The sequence below is a fragment of the Salvelinus fontinalis genome, chromosome 34, assembly GCF_029448725.1.
Source record: "Salvelinus fontinalis isolate EN_2023a chromosome 34, ASM2944872v1, whole genome shotgun sequence".
NCBI classification, from domain to species: Eukaryota; Metazoa; Chordata; class Actinopteri; order Salmoniformes; family Salmonidae; genus Salvelinus; species Salvelinus fontinalis.
In genome coordinates, this window is record NC_074698.1 from 10,401,806 (window position 1) to 10,416,776 (window position 14,971).

Sequence of the window (14,971 nt, forward strand, 5' to 3'; positions counted from 1 at the left end):
TGAGCGAAAACACAATTAACCAACAGTGTGCTAGCAGCAGTGCTTTTAACACTTGTCTGGGACTAGGACAAGCCTCAAGCTAGGGACTGGAAGACAAAGGAAGATATTTCTGAGCAGTAACAGTAGCTAATGTGCAGGTATATACAGAGCTCTTTATAAGGAGATTGCTCGATGGATAATCACCCACACGGCAGAGAGACTTGAAGAGAGTGCCATTGAAGGTTAATGGAGAACGTCCTACAAAATGTACTTCATCAGTTTTGATCTTAGAAACTCTGTCATTTCTGAGAACACTTGTTTTAAATGTAACGTTGCTTCCGCTTTATACAAATGTCCAGTATTTCCACAAACCATCTTAGCTTAATAACATTTATTCACATATAAACCATCTCGCAAATGCTTGAATCGGACTCTTATCACAACATTATCCCTTCGTAAATCTACATAAATACGTACGTAAATCTACATCAAAGTGAATCAATCAAGTCTATCATTCGTTAAATGTAACCGCTCACGTCTGACTTGTGTTTGTATATGCAGCTATTTCTGATGTAGCCAGTGATGGGCCAGGTTAACCTCTAAAAGTCGTTGGGGTACAAAGCTAACATGTGCAATTGTTTTAAGATGGTCATACCATAGATCATTTAGCTATTTGATTTGGAATTTTAGGACCCCTTTAGGTGTCCCCCAAAAATATACTATAGCCCATAGAAATGCATTGAATGGCACGATCATAAATGTCAAAAAAGACAGTAAAAAATATAAATGATAAGGAATAAGGTTGTAAAGTGTCTGTCCTATATCTAGGAGATATAAGAAAGCTCCGGATTTTTTTTCTTCTCACATAATTAACCCCCTATTTTTGGGACTCAAATCTACCTCCATACTTCCATGGGTTACCTTCAGACTAGTCCCGTGACACTTGTGGTGGTCATAGTTTGTAGGCCGAACCGTTCGGACGCTACAGAAGTTTCCGTGAGAAAACCCATTTTCGGGATGTCTCATGTTCTGACAAATACCGCTGTAGCTCAACTACCTTCCACCGCAGATGCGGAAGCCAGACACAGGCGGAATCAGTGGATTGAGACTCAGCCCATGCAAACTGTTACCTCTAGCTTAATTTTACAGATTTTGATGGGTATTTTTAAAATTATGTTACTTAGATTGACTCATCAGTTTTGGGTGTCAATAGACTATTAAGGATTGTTAACTGACAAGAGTGAACTGCAACATCTTCCTTTGTAGTTAGACTTGAAATACTTCAAACTTGATTCAAACTCATGAACAAAAAGCAAAGCTGTTCTAATACAATCCACAACAAGAGGCAATCAAGAGTTTGATTCTGATTCTCAAGATTTGATTCTGTAGCAATGTTCCAATGAATCACCTCAATCTGGAAACCTGAACCGTTATTCAGACAACACCCACTCGCCAAAGTTCACCTCCAGAACCATTATCAAAGGATGTGTCTAACTGCTGTCCTCTCAGCCAGGTTTGAGAATCTACTCCTCACACTAGGAAATGTTTCTCTCACTCTGCTGATCATGGACTACCATAGGTTACAGTACAGATTTACGTGTCATCTTCTAGAGCCAATATTCTATACGAGGTTCCCAGTAGTCAAGCAGTAGAACACTTGAGGCACAGGTACCTGTACGGGTGAGAACCAGCCCACTTCAAGCAATGCTCACAATATCAGCCGATCAAGACTGCCATCTTCAGTTGAAGCTGTGCCTGCTGTGTAAAACACTGCAGATTCTTTATTTATTTATTGCAAATCTACTTTGTGGGTAACACCTTATAGTAAAGTATAGTTTAATAGGATATTAAGTATTTCATAAAGTGTTGTTGGTTTATAGTTTAAAATCAGTAAAACAGTTAACACATTTGAATGACTACAAGTAATGCAGAAGTTGAGGTTTATTACATGTATTTATTGTTCAAGTACCTTTAAATGATAACCGCACAACTCAGCACACAGAAACAGGTCCAGGGTATTGAATATCTCCTAAGTGAATTGCTGGTTGATGACATGTACAATTTTTACATATTTACATAAAACTTTTCTATCCAAAGTGAGATGTGACATAGGAAACACCTCAACAGAACATTGTTTGTAAGACGCTAAATAAAAATATAAAGCAAGGCCCTGGTAATACTTGAGAATGACATAGCGGATGACATGAGAGGATGGCAATAAAAGGCACTCTGTGATGGTTGTTATATACATTACATTGACCATAAGTGGGGGAAGTTCACTTTGGGGCTTTCACAGTAAGAATCACTGCCCTCCATTGGTAATACATACAGACAGTGAACATCTAATAATAATTATAACCGAGAGCCAATTTCTACATTGTAGTGTGACAGATGATGGCTGAGTACCAATATTGTCAAAGATCGTGGAGTAAATACCTCTCGTTATAAAAACATAAAATACGGTTATTCAAATCTTTAAACAGGAACAATAGAGGGTTGTCCACTACGTATGTTAACTTTATACAGATTCTTTAAAAATATCCATCTAAATAAATACAAAAACAGCATCTCAGAAAAGGAGATCGTCCTCTTATATGTGGTGTTGATACAGAACAACACCCAGCAATACAGGTCCTTACCATCCTAATCACAACGGTTAGCACATTCCACCTTGCACTGACCCCGACACAACGCCCTAGAACAGAGCTCTCCAACCTTGTTCCTGGACAGCTACCGTCCTTGCAGGCTCCCTCCAACCCTAATCTAGCGCAAACGATTGTAGTGATTAGCTGATTGATGAGCTGAATCAGGTTAGTTACAGCTGGGGTTGGAGCGGAAACCTACATGGAGGGTAGCTCTCCAGGAACAGGGTTGGAGCGGAAACCTACATGGAGGGTAGCTCTCCAGGAACAGGGTTGGAGCGGAAACCTACATGGAGGGTAGCTCTCCAGGAACAGGGTTGGAGCGGAAACCTACATGGAGGGTAGCTCTCCAGGAACAGGGTTGGAGCGGAAACCTACATGGAGGGTAGCTCTCCAGGAACAGGGTTGGAGCAGAAATCTACATGGAGGGTAGCTCTCCAGGAACAGGGTTGGAGCGGAAACCTACATGGAGGGTAGCTCTCCAGGAACAGGGTTGGAGCGGAAACCTACATGGAGGGTAGCTCTCCAGGAACAGGGTTGGAGCAGAAATCTACATGGAGGGTAGCTCTCCAGGAACAGGGTTGGAGAGCCCTGCCCTAGAACATCGTACAAGAGAATTCCACTTCAACACAGGGATTTGGAGAATAATCAAAGAGTACCCATGTGAATGAGGGTAAATAAAGAAGAGAAAAGGGGATGACAAACATATATCAACTTCTACTGTTCTCTTTGGTGTATTGTGACCTATCAAAAAAGTAGATCATTTCATACTAAAGTTATTTCTAGAGACAATTTCTGCCAGGCACCAAATGTAGCTCTATAGAGCTATGAAAGGCTACAAGTCATTATTCAGCTGTATTTGTGATATATTAACTAGGTAAACATATACTATGTCCTTTCATTGTCCAGAGTGAAAGCATGGGGTCAGGAGCCTTTCTGAATGCATGTGAACACACATTAGGTGATCAACGCTCTATTGAACGCGGTAGTTACTTTGTGACAAACTTCCGCACACAGACCCTTTCTCTACACAGACACCCGTGTATGAACCTCCAGGAGACTTCTACTATGGACTCTGGTCTTAAATGCCTACAAAAGCTCTAGACTGTAAATAGAATCTGGATTTGAACTGTCAGTAGCATGTACACAACTGGTTGTGATTATCTCTGATCAAAGATGTTATTTTCTGCCCTGATCTGCTACAATTAAGACCTAACTGTAGCAAAATCTGAAAGTTACTGAACATAGTGGGGATCAATTTAAGTTGGCAGATGTCTGCAGGTATGGGTATAATAATGTTTTTAATGTGCATACACACGTACACTATGGGGAAAGTTATGAGACCTCAGAGTACAGTACATTGTACACAGATCGAGCTACTGCCGGGGAGTCCCTTTCTCATTGAAAAAACACAAAACATGAAGGCAGAATCAGTTAAGGGCAACCTCAAGAAGGCATTCCTTTTTCATTTTGCGCCATTGACACTAATGCATAATACAGTGATCAGTGCAGCACGACAACTCAATGCCACTTAACTTTAGAAGACCGGCAAGGTTGAGTGTTCCTGTAAAAAGCACTTGGTAGAACATGGGGCTGTATAATAGTTCCTCCAATACTTGAAAAACAGCCCTGTCAAAACACTTGGATCTCGTGGAATTGGAACCGCGCCGCTGCTTTAAAAGGATTAAAACGACCGCTTTTTTTTCAAAATATTTAAATAGATAATATAAAACTTTATCGTTATGTTTTAAAACAGACAATCTGTACACATCTGGTACCAACACATATAAAAATGACACGCTTGGTTACATTAGAAAGGATACCTTCTGATACGTCATATCAAAAATAATATGCTGCTTTAGTAAGCAGATTCATAGCATTTTTCTTCTAGTCAAATTGTACAATGCTACATTACATTACACTCAGAAAGACACTGAAGGGGAGAATGTCAGCTTTTGTTTCGTTTTGTTGTCCAACGCTTTCCTACTCTGTCTGCACAATGCAGTGGCACTGAGCAGATACGAAAGCCTTGGAGTCACAAGGGTCTACCACAGTGACCACTATGCACTCTTCTCCTCATTCTCTCCTACTTTCATCCATTCCCTCCTGTAGCGACTTACTCCGTACCTTTTCTCCCCTGCCAATCCTCCCTCTAATCAAACACTTTCTCTCCGCCTCTCTCAAGTGAACAGCTCATCCATCGATAGCGCCATCGCAGGCCGACTTTGTGAGCGTCTCCTTCCTCTCCAGTTCCATGTCAATCAATCTTTTCCACTTTCCCAATGATCTTCTCCTCAAAGATGGGCAGGATAGCATCATCTTCGCGTACCTCTTCGAACACCACCCCAAAGTCATTGCTTACCTTCTTGAAAAAATACCTAGAGTCGGTTGGATAGAGAACAGTTGGGTGTTAGTTCAAGTTCATTGAAAAAGCTTTATTTATTATGCACCAAATTTACATAAGACAAAAAATTGACTTTGGAATGTGGTTCATCGTTTTCCACGTTAACATAAAAAAAAACGTGATATTCAATTTCAAGGACTGCAGAGTTTAATGGACTAAACTGACACATAACATCATCCTGTAAATCTAGTGTCCTGTGCCTCACCAGGTAGAGTAGTGACCTCACCTGTAGCTTCCTTTCTTAGTCAGCAGCTCTTTGAACTGGCCCAGCATGACCATGCGACCTTTGACCGACGTCCTGTACGGGATAGGCTCCCCACAGAAGTAGTAGGCCACCGTAATGTTCTCACACGCGGGCTTCTTCGTCACTTTATGTCTGCAAACAAACAAGAAAGAGGGTTCATTCAATTTGTCAAGTCGAGGCATCCTTTCATCGTTTGCCTGAAATTCTGACATCCAGAGGTATAATTTCCTCTCCGTCAGAATCTGATGTAAGGAAACAAGATTTCAAGTCACTCATACTCCCACTTTACAACTTAGAAATGTTTTGGCTGTGAGCGCCACCAGAGTTGCTATGCAGTGAATGACTGTTTAGGTGGCGAAGCATAATCAACCAGGGGGCCGGGGACCCCTAGTGGGGGGTCTTAGTTTGATTTCCAGAGTTCTGCCAAAAAGGAGAAAACCAATAAATGCTAAATATGTTTGACAAACAAATTCAAAGAATCAGTTTCATGTTTTGAATACTTCATGAGCCACAATGTGTGACTTTACAGCATTGATTTCCTCAAAAATGCTATCAAATTGAGCACTCCCGGTACAGGTAATATTGCCCTAAGGACCTCTTCCAGGGAAAGTATTCATTTATCAATCAGAGTTCTTGGAGGTAATGTTGTTCCCGCAAGGAAATGCTCACATGTTTAAATGGGATTGTGATGAAGAGGCGTTTTGCCCAAATGCTACCAGCAGGGAGCAGGCTACTACAGTAAGTAGTGTTCCAACTGCATGCCCCTGGGCCTGTTGTTGGGTTTGATGGTGTGGGGTGAGGTGGTAGAGGCCCAGGATAGCCAGGCTTTCATCTGCTCCTTACTGCAGCTATCCTGTCCCCCTACATCACTAAACTGTCCATCGGAGGAAGAAGCCACGGGACATCAAACAAACTGCAGCTTCACACAGAGAACATCAAAGCTCTGCGTTCTCGCCCCATGCAGCTTACAGTACACCTCTCCCTAGCTGCTGCCTCCTGCTACCTCCCTCCCTGTCCTCCAGTTCTATCTTCCCCATCTCTCTCCACTTAATATCATTCTAATCCCTCTCATCCCACCAGTGTGAAGCTAGAGGTATGATCATTCTCGCTATCATCCACTGTTTTAGCACTCACCCTGCAGCCATGGAATACTGTCTGACTAAAATGGCTGAAAAGGTGAGACTGATTATTCCAATCCCCACCCATACATAAGAAAATAATCAGATCAAATATGAATTTATAATTCACAAAAAACTAAACTACACACAGATATTATTGTACAGGAAACTACTACTAGATTATGGGGAAACAAGTAGTAATGCCAGTAACCAAACATATATGCCTCTAGTAATCTCTATGGAGTCTAGTCATACAGACAGGCCTCTGTTTGGCTGTGCAGATACAGAGCAGTCGGGTCTGGATGCTGCTGGTGATAGACATGGGAGGAGGTGGTGAGGTGGGGTGCTGCAGTGACTAATGGGATGGGGGTTTGGGTGCTGCTGTGACCAATGGGGTGGGTGTTAAGGGCTACTGGGGTAATGCAGGCTGGACGTACTCGGACTCGGAGAGCTCCGTGTCAGAGACGGCAGGCGCCACGCTGAGCGGTGGGAACAGGGCGGGCCTGGCGGCAGCACGCCCTCGCTGGATCACGTCCATCACATACCTGAAGGACCCAACAACCCTGGGAGTTAGACGCGGACCAGCCACAGGGCCACACCAACCAGGATACACACACCAGGGATCATGCACAGATGTGCAATGAAAATGTAAAACAAGGTTGGTCAGTGCACGACGCTACTCAAAACGGGGTTTGATCAGTGAGAAAAGTGAAGGAGAAAAAGGGAAGAATATTTCATTCTTTAGAAGTCTGAGACTCTGTCATGCCTCAGTTCACCTCAACATTTGCTGTTTCAGCACAAACATTACTTTTCGATAACGTTATTCCTTTTTTGCCTGTATTATCAAAAGGATGAGTTTGGTGATTCAGTCACATGGCTGCCACAATCACTACAACAATACAACGGATGGCTAGACATGACATGAAGAACCAGGCTGTGACAGAGACTTCTCCCTTCCTCCCCAGGTAACGCAGACTCACCTCTGTTTGGTCTGTAAGGTCCCCGTCTTCTTCTTCTCCTCCTCCAGTCTCCTTCTAGCCTCCTCCAGCTGGGTGAGGGGATTCGGGGCCGGGTTGGGGGGCATGGTGGGGTCCTGGATGAAGGGGTGTGAGGGCTGCACATTGTTCCGCAGCTGGGCGCTGACCCAAGGATGCACTGCCCCGGGACGCTCCACAGAGCTGGGCCGCGACACCTCGTGGCTCGATGGGGTCTTCTTGGACCCTGTGGTGCTCCTGGGAGACATCCTTGTCATTGTTTGACCCAAATGTACACATACCACCATAATACAGATCAGAGTAAATTCAATTGACTTGCATCACTGTGGTTGTACGTTACCGATTCCCTACGTGGGAAAGACAGCTAGGGGTCACCCATAAAGCCGGAACTCACCCGTAGGGGCTCTTCTTGTTCCGGACCGCCTCTCCCTCCATCATCCACTGGAGGATCTTCTGGTTCCTCTCCACGTCCTCCGGAGGCACGGGCACCTCAAAGGTCCGCACCTCCTCAGCCTTCTTAAACGGCCGCTTCGATAGCGTGCTACCTTTGCTACTACGGAAATTGCGTGATAAAAAGGACAATGACGTCAAAGGCAAAAGTGTAAAAAAAAAAAATTGAAAAACCATTGGAGACATGGAAGAACTAAAAACATAATTCAAAGCGACATGAAGCGGCTGTGTGTTTCTGTGTGTACCTGTAGCCCATAGGATCCATCGGGCTGGGGCCCATGCCGTCAGCATAGTTGCGAGACTTGGACCCATAGTTGTGCTGCTCCACCCCCCAGTGGAAGTTACCATTGACCCTCATGGCTGCGTCAGCCTCCACCTGCTCTTTGGGCTTCCCTCCGGCCGGGTGGTGGATGTGGTGCACGTGTTTGTGGTGGTATTGGTGGCTGGCAGCTTCCCCCTTGGGCCCCAGCCGAGCTGGGTGTTTGCCCGGGCCTGTGGGCAGTGGCATCCCAGGTCCGGGCACCTTGCCACCTGCAGGGAAGCCGTCGGGTGAGCGGGACTTGGGAGAGTGGCGGCCGGTGCCCGGGGACTGGCAGCCGGGGGTCTTCATGACTCGCTGGACGTGGTCGTCCAGGATGCTCTCGGGGTTCTCCTCGTGGGCGTCAGGACGCAGCGCCAGGCCGTTGTAGCCGATGTCAGAGTAGCGGGGGTTGTTGTAGTGCTGTGGCTGGGCACCAGGGGGCAGTCTGTGACTGGAGAACGAGGTGGATGTGGAGATGTCTGCATCCTCACCCTCTTCCTCCTTCCAGAAAGAAAAATAAATGATCATTAAATATACTGAAGGTGGTTACTATCCAACTCAACAGCAATACTACAAGTTGGCATATCAGAGATCACATCAGTATATAATATACAAATATATCCTACACATTAATTTCTGCTGTACATTGAGACATATCTCAATTACAACCCACATGTATGAGCTTCAGAGTCTGGTCATTTACCAAGAAAATAAATGGAGCCCCAACTCAGCACATTGTGAAAGAACAACTGCTAAAGTCATTTCAAAAGGCAAAAGGCAATTTGTTCCAATCAGTCACACCAGCAGATGGCACACTTCCACGAGACCATGTGTTAACACGTGCAGTGGCATTATCACGGCTCTGCTGCAGAGGCAATGTTCTTCCTCTGTGGTGCAAAGCTATTTCACTCTACATCATGTCTGCCAGCATAATCTTAGCTCTCAATAGACCCCTGATTTTTACTACAATTAAATAGCTCTATACATTTCAAGCTACAATATTGCTATGTACTAGTTCCTAGACAAAGGCGCAGTCAGCCATAGTAACTAACTGTATGAGACGTACAGCCATAGTAACTAACTGTATGCCACGTACAGCCATAGCAACTAACCGTATGGCACGTACAGCCATAGCAACTAACCGTATGGCACGTACAGCCATAGCAACTAACCGTATGGCACGTACAGCCATAGCAACTAACCGTATGGCACGTACAGCCATAGCAACTAACCGTATGGCACGTACAGCCATAGCAACTAACCGCATGGCACGTACAGCCATAGCAACTAACCGTATGGCACGTACAGCCATAGCAACTAACCGTATGGCACGTACAGCCATAGCAACTAACCGTATGGCACGTACAGCCATAGTAACTAACCGTATGGCACGTACAGTCATAGTAACTAACCGTATGGCACGTACAGCCATAGTAACTAACCGTATGGCACGTACAGCCATAGCAACTAACCGTATGGCACGTACAGCCATAGCAACTAACCGTATGGCACGTACAGCCATAGCAACTAACCGTATGGCACGTACAGCCATAGCAACTAACCGTATGAGACGTACAGCCATAGCAACTAACCGTATGGCACGTACAGCCATAGCAACTAACCGTATGGCACGTACAGCCATAGTAACTAACCGTATGGCACATACAGCCATAGTAACTAACCGTATGGCACGTACAGTCATAGTAACTAACCGTATGGCACGTACAGTCATAGTAACTAACCGTATGGCACGTACAGCCATAGCAACTAACCGTATGGCACGTACAGCCATAGTAACTAACTGTATGAGACGTACAGCCATAGTAACTAACTGTATGAGACGTACAGCCATAGTAACTAACTGTATGAGACGTACAGCCATAGTAACTAACTGTATGAGACGTACAGCCATAGTAACTAACTGTATGAGACGTACAGCCATAGTAACTAACTGTATGAGACGTACAGCCATAGTAACTAACTGTATGACACGTACAGCCATAGTAACTAACTGTATGAGACGTACAGCCATAGTAACTAACTGTATGAGACGTACAGCCATAGTAACTAACTGTATGAGACGTACAGCCATAGTAACTAACTGTATGAGACGTACAGCCATAGTAACTAACTGTATGAGACGTACAGCCATAGTAACTAACTGTATGAGACGTACAGCCATAGTAACTAACTGTATGACACGTACAGCCATAGTAACTAACTGTATGACATGTACAGCCATAGTAACTAACTGTATCACATGTAGCAGCTGTGCATACCATTGTGCCCTTATTTCACCAGGTCTGTCTCCGTCTCTGCAACTAACTGAATTGCTAAGGATGTGTGGACTCGGTCTTCCACTCCCCTAACTAAAACACATCAGCCCCCATTGGCTTCTCACCGCCTCACCCTTCCCACACACCTTTGATGGCATTTCAACATGGGAATCATTGGCAAATAACAGTGGGCAATTTATGTGGTGGAGGCTTTGATGCTCACTCCAGGTAGAGGAATCCTGGGTGGGAGCTAAGGACTTTTTGATGAAGGTCTGACTGGCGCGTGCAGATATTGGCCTGGCTCTCGGTCTCTGGCTCAGAGCAGCTGTGCAGGCCATTGCTCTGCACTCTCAGTTGCCCTGTTTGTGCCAAAATGAGGCCAGATCCAGACCTGCTGAGCCCATCCTGCTAAAAAGGCATCTACTAATGAATGTGATGTACTGAGTCTCTCTCACTCACTCTCACCTCAGGGAAGTGGAACGTACTGCTGCTATTGAACATGTAAATTATACATTAGGTGGGCCAATATTCAGAGCGTTGAAAAGTAAAGCGAAAAACGCCTATTAAGTTATTTATCTCTCAGTGGCAGCAATGCATTGATCCTAAAGGTTCTGTATTATTTAGAGGAGAGATGAAGACGACAAATTATTTCATCAGTCAACAGCACCATAATGCCACAGGCTATCCTGCTATACTGACCCATTCCCTTCAGACACTACTGAGGGAGTATGCCGAGACCGGATGTGACCTCTCCATCAATCAACATTGGATTGAGGCCACATTCAGTGAGATCAGGGTGTAAGTCTGTGGATGAAAACCAGGTTAGAGAGCAGAGGAGGACTTTGGGGGGGGAACTAGCTTATCTTTGATTTAGGTAAGAATATCAGTTAATAGAGTCGCTATGTCACTCCTGTCTGCCACCAGCTCTTAATAAAGAGAAACCTACTGTTCCATGATCTTACAGAGGGGCCAAACGACATAAAATATCTGCCTTGAGACTTAAGACCTGGCTCTGTGTACCGAAAGAGATTCCATTTGCGGTGAGCGCAGACATTTCTTCACGCTCCAACTGACTTCAAACAAAGTCATTACAGTGCGCCAGGCTCACAAGTGGCTCAGGCTGTCTACAGGTGTTCCATCTGATGCCAGAGACAAAGGGATCCAGGATACAGCGGGATGGATCCCTGATAGGCCAGAGCTACACTTCTATAAATGATTCATAATGGTATAATGTCTGTTTCCTCTGAAATGAATCAACCCAGTCCTTTCAAAACAACTGAGATATTACAGTGTACCTTCTGATAGACAGCCAGACAAACAGCGACCAGCTATAGAGAACATGGTAAGAGGTTGTTAAGAGGATGATGGGGGCATATAGAGTAGTACAGCGCCCCACCAGGGAGAGGGATCACACCGACAGCATAGTGGTATTTCTGTGGACAACAACGTACCAATCGGACTCTCTTCAGCCGCTCCTCCAGTTTCTCCTGGGCCTCCCTCTCCCTCTGCACTCCCTCCAGCCGGCTGATCAGATCCGCCGCAAACTTCTCCGGCTCCACGTGAATGTCCTTTGGTATCCGGTTTGTGCGCTAACAGAGGGAAACACACAATTTCCAGTTCATTTCAAATTGTACCGGTAGTCATTCGCTGATAACATTGTTGCCATTTTCTCCTCAAAAAGGTAAAACCTGTGGTCCCTATGCTGTTCACTTCGGTTGATAGAACAGAAGGGAGAAAATGGTACATAAGTAGGAAAGACTTATCAAACAAGTCTACAGTTTATCAGGGAAAAGCTAACAGGAGACCTGTAATGGAAATGAACGTGCCAAAACAATAACCTCAAACCAAAGTCAAGAAGACTACTGCTTAGTAGCTAATGTAGTACCTACAAGGTCTGATTTGACATGGTTTAAGGCTTTGAATAGTCTGATATAGGCTGCTCTGCATAATGTATGCTGTAAGCCGCAGGCATTCATCTCAACATAGGGTACTTCCAAAGTTAAAGAAAATGCACAAGATAGTTAGTCAAATATCAGCCATAAACAACTTTGTTGGTCAGTGACTTTATAATAGCCATTAAAAAAGAAAACAGCGAAATCAATTTCCAGATCGACCCGTTGCAGCGTGACACCATGGCCCACTTGCCTAGTTAAATAAAGGTTAACAGCGTCTGAGCTACAGGCCACGTCTGGAAAAACACTGTGAGAACCCACGGGTACACCACAGACCAGACTTCATCTCTAAAAGGCGATTGTCCATTCAAAATAATCCCTATCATTGCATGTTTAATTACAGGCAGCAGAGTGAAGTACATTTTTATCAAAGGGAGATGCTGGGAATATGCAGCTCGTAGCTGGTATTCCCAACACAACTCAAGCCTGTAAGGTGCATTGTTGTAGTAATCTAGCAAAGAGAGATTAAAGTACATTCTGGGTACAGCCTAAATATTGTAGAGGGACGTTTTACTCAGGGCCCCACCCAAGCACACAGGATATGTCCACATGCTGATTACAAAGCCGGAGATTTCTCCAGCTCTGACTGCTATTTTCTCTTTGAATTTGGTTTCAGTTGGATTCATATTCATTTTACCCAACACAGACAAAGCTTTACACACAAACAGACCAGAGTAGCTTTATAGCCATTAGAAGACCTGGCTGTAGAAATTATTTCACTACTGTGGCTATTACCCTCTATTAGTGATGATTGTACACAGAGCATACAAAACATTAGGAACACCGTCCTAATATTGAGTTGCACCCCCTTTTGCCCTCAGAACAGCCTCAATTCATCAGGGCATGGACTACAAGGTGTCAAAGAGTTCCACAGGGGTGCTGGACCATGTTGACCCCAATGCTTCCCACAGTTATGTCAAGTTGGCTGGATGTCCTTTAGGTGGAGGACCATTCTTGATACACAGAGGAAACTGTTGAGCGTGAAAAATCCAGCAGGGTTGCAGTTCTTGACACAAACCGGTGGACCTGGCCCCTACTACCGTACCCTGTTCAAAGGCAATTAAATATTTTGTCTTGCCCAGTCACCCTCTGAAATGGCACACATACACAATCCAAATAACCTATAGTCACCTTCATCTACACTGATTGAAGTGGGTTTAACAATGACATCAACAAGGGTTGATCGCTTTTACCTGGATTCACCTGGTCATTCTCTGTCACGGAAAGAGTAGGTGTTTCTAATGTTTTGTACACTCAGTGTATGCAGTGCATTCAGAAAGTATTCAGACCCCTTGACTTTTTCCACATTTTGTTACGTTACAGGGTTGTTATAAAATGTATTACATTTTTCTCATCAATCTACTCACAATACCCCATAATGACAAAGCAAAAACAGATTTTGAGATTAGTATTTTTTTAAATGGAAGAAACCCCCCAGAAATATCACAGTTACATAAGTATTCAGACCCTTTACTCAGTACTTTGTTGAAGCACCTTTGGCAGTGATTACAGCCTCGAGTCTTCTTGGGTATGACGCTACAAGCTTGGCGTACATGTATTTGTTGAGTTTCTCCCATTCTCTCTGCAGATCCTCTCAAGCTCTGTCAGGTTGGATGGGGAGCGTCGCTGCACAACTATTTTCAGGTCTCTCCAGTGATGTTCGATCGGGTTCAAGTCCGGGCTCTGGCTGGGCAACTCAAGGACATTCAAAGACTTGTCCCAAAGCCACTCCGGCGTTGTCTTGGCTGTGTGCTTAGGGTCGTTGTCCTGTTGTAAGGTGAACATTCGCCCAAGTCTGAGGTCCTGAGCACTCTGGAGCAGGTTTTCATCAAAGATCTCTCTGTACTTTGTTCCGTTCATCTTTGCCTCAATCCTGACTAGTCTCCCAGTCCCTGCCGCTGAAAAACATCCCCACAGCATGATGCTTTCACCACCATGCTTCACAGTAAGGATGGTGCCAGGTTTCCTCCAGATGTGACGCTTGGCATTCAGGCCAAAAAGTTCAATCTTGGTTTTATCAGTCCAGAGAATCTTGTTTATCATGGTCTGAGTGTCCTTTAGGTGCCTTTTGGCAAACTCCAAGGAGGCCGTCATATGCCTTTTACTGAGGAGTGGCTTCCGTCTGGCCACTCTACCATAAGGCCTGATTAGTGGAGTGCTGCAGGGATGGTTGTCCTTCTGGAAGGTTCTCCCATCTCCAGAGGAACTCTGGAGCTCTGTCAGTGGCCATCGGGTTCTTGGTCACCTCCCTGACCAAGTCCCTTCTCCCCCAATTGCTCAGTTTGGCCAGGTCGCCAGCTCTCGGAAGAGTCTTGGTGGTTCCAAATGTCTTCCATTTAAGAATGATGGAATCCACTGTGTTCTTGGGGACCTTCAATGCTGCCAACATTTTTTGGTACCCTTCCCCAGATCTGTACCTTGACACATCCTGTCTCGGAGCTTTATGGACAATTCCTTCGACCTCTGACATGCACTTTCAACTGTGGGACCTTATAGACAGGTGTGTGCCTTTCCAAATCATGTCAAATCAATTGAATTTACCACAGGTGGACTCCAATCAAGTAGAATCATCTCAAAGATGATCAATGGAAACAGGATGCACCTGAGCTC

The 14,971-nt window shown here is 44.7% G+C and overlaps 1 protein-coding gene across 8 annotated transcripts in view; it reads right to left on the reverse strand.

Annotated features, from left to right (window-relative positions):
* Positions 1 to 1,913: 1,913 nt before the first annotated feature.
* The window catches only part of LOC129833063 (axin-1-like), a 43,455-nt gene continuing 30,397 nt past the window's right edge, over positions 1,914 to 14,971 (reverse strand). For 6 of the 8 annotated variants that reach the window (XM_055897321.1, XM_055897319.1, XM_055897322.1 and 3 more), the window contains 7 exons: positions 11,861 to 11,998; positions 8,078 to 8,634; positions 7,777 to 7,935; positions 7,368 to 7,619; positions 6,825 to 6,932; positions 5,252 to 5,401; positions 1,914 to 4,999 (listed from right to left, as the gene is read on the reverse strand). In XM_055897321.1, the coding sequence (XP_055753296.1) occupies positions 4,879 to 4,999; positions 5,252 to 5,401; positions 6,825 to 6,932; positions 7,368 to 7,619; positions 7,777 to 7,935; positions 8,078 to 8,634; positions 11,861 to 11,998 (1,485 nt within the window). In that variant the 3' untranslated portion in view covers positions 1,914 to 4,878. The remainder of the gene's footprint in view (positions 5,000 to 5,251; positions 5,402 to 6,824; positions 6,933 to 7,367; positions 7,620 to 7,776; positions 7,936 to 8,077; positions 8,635 to 11,860; positions 11,999 to 14,971) is intronic. The other 2 variants (XM_055897325.1, XM_055897326.1) reach the window with 2 other exon arrangements.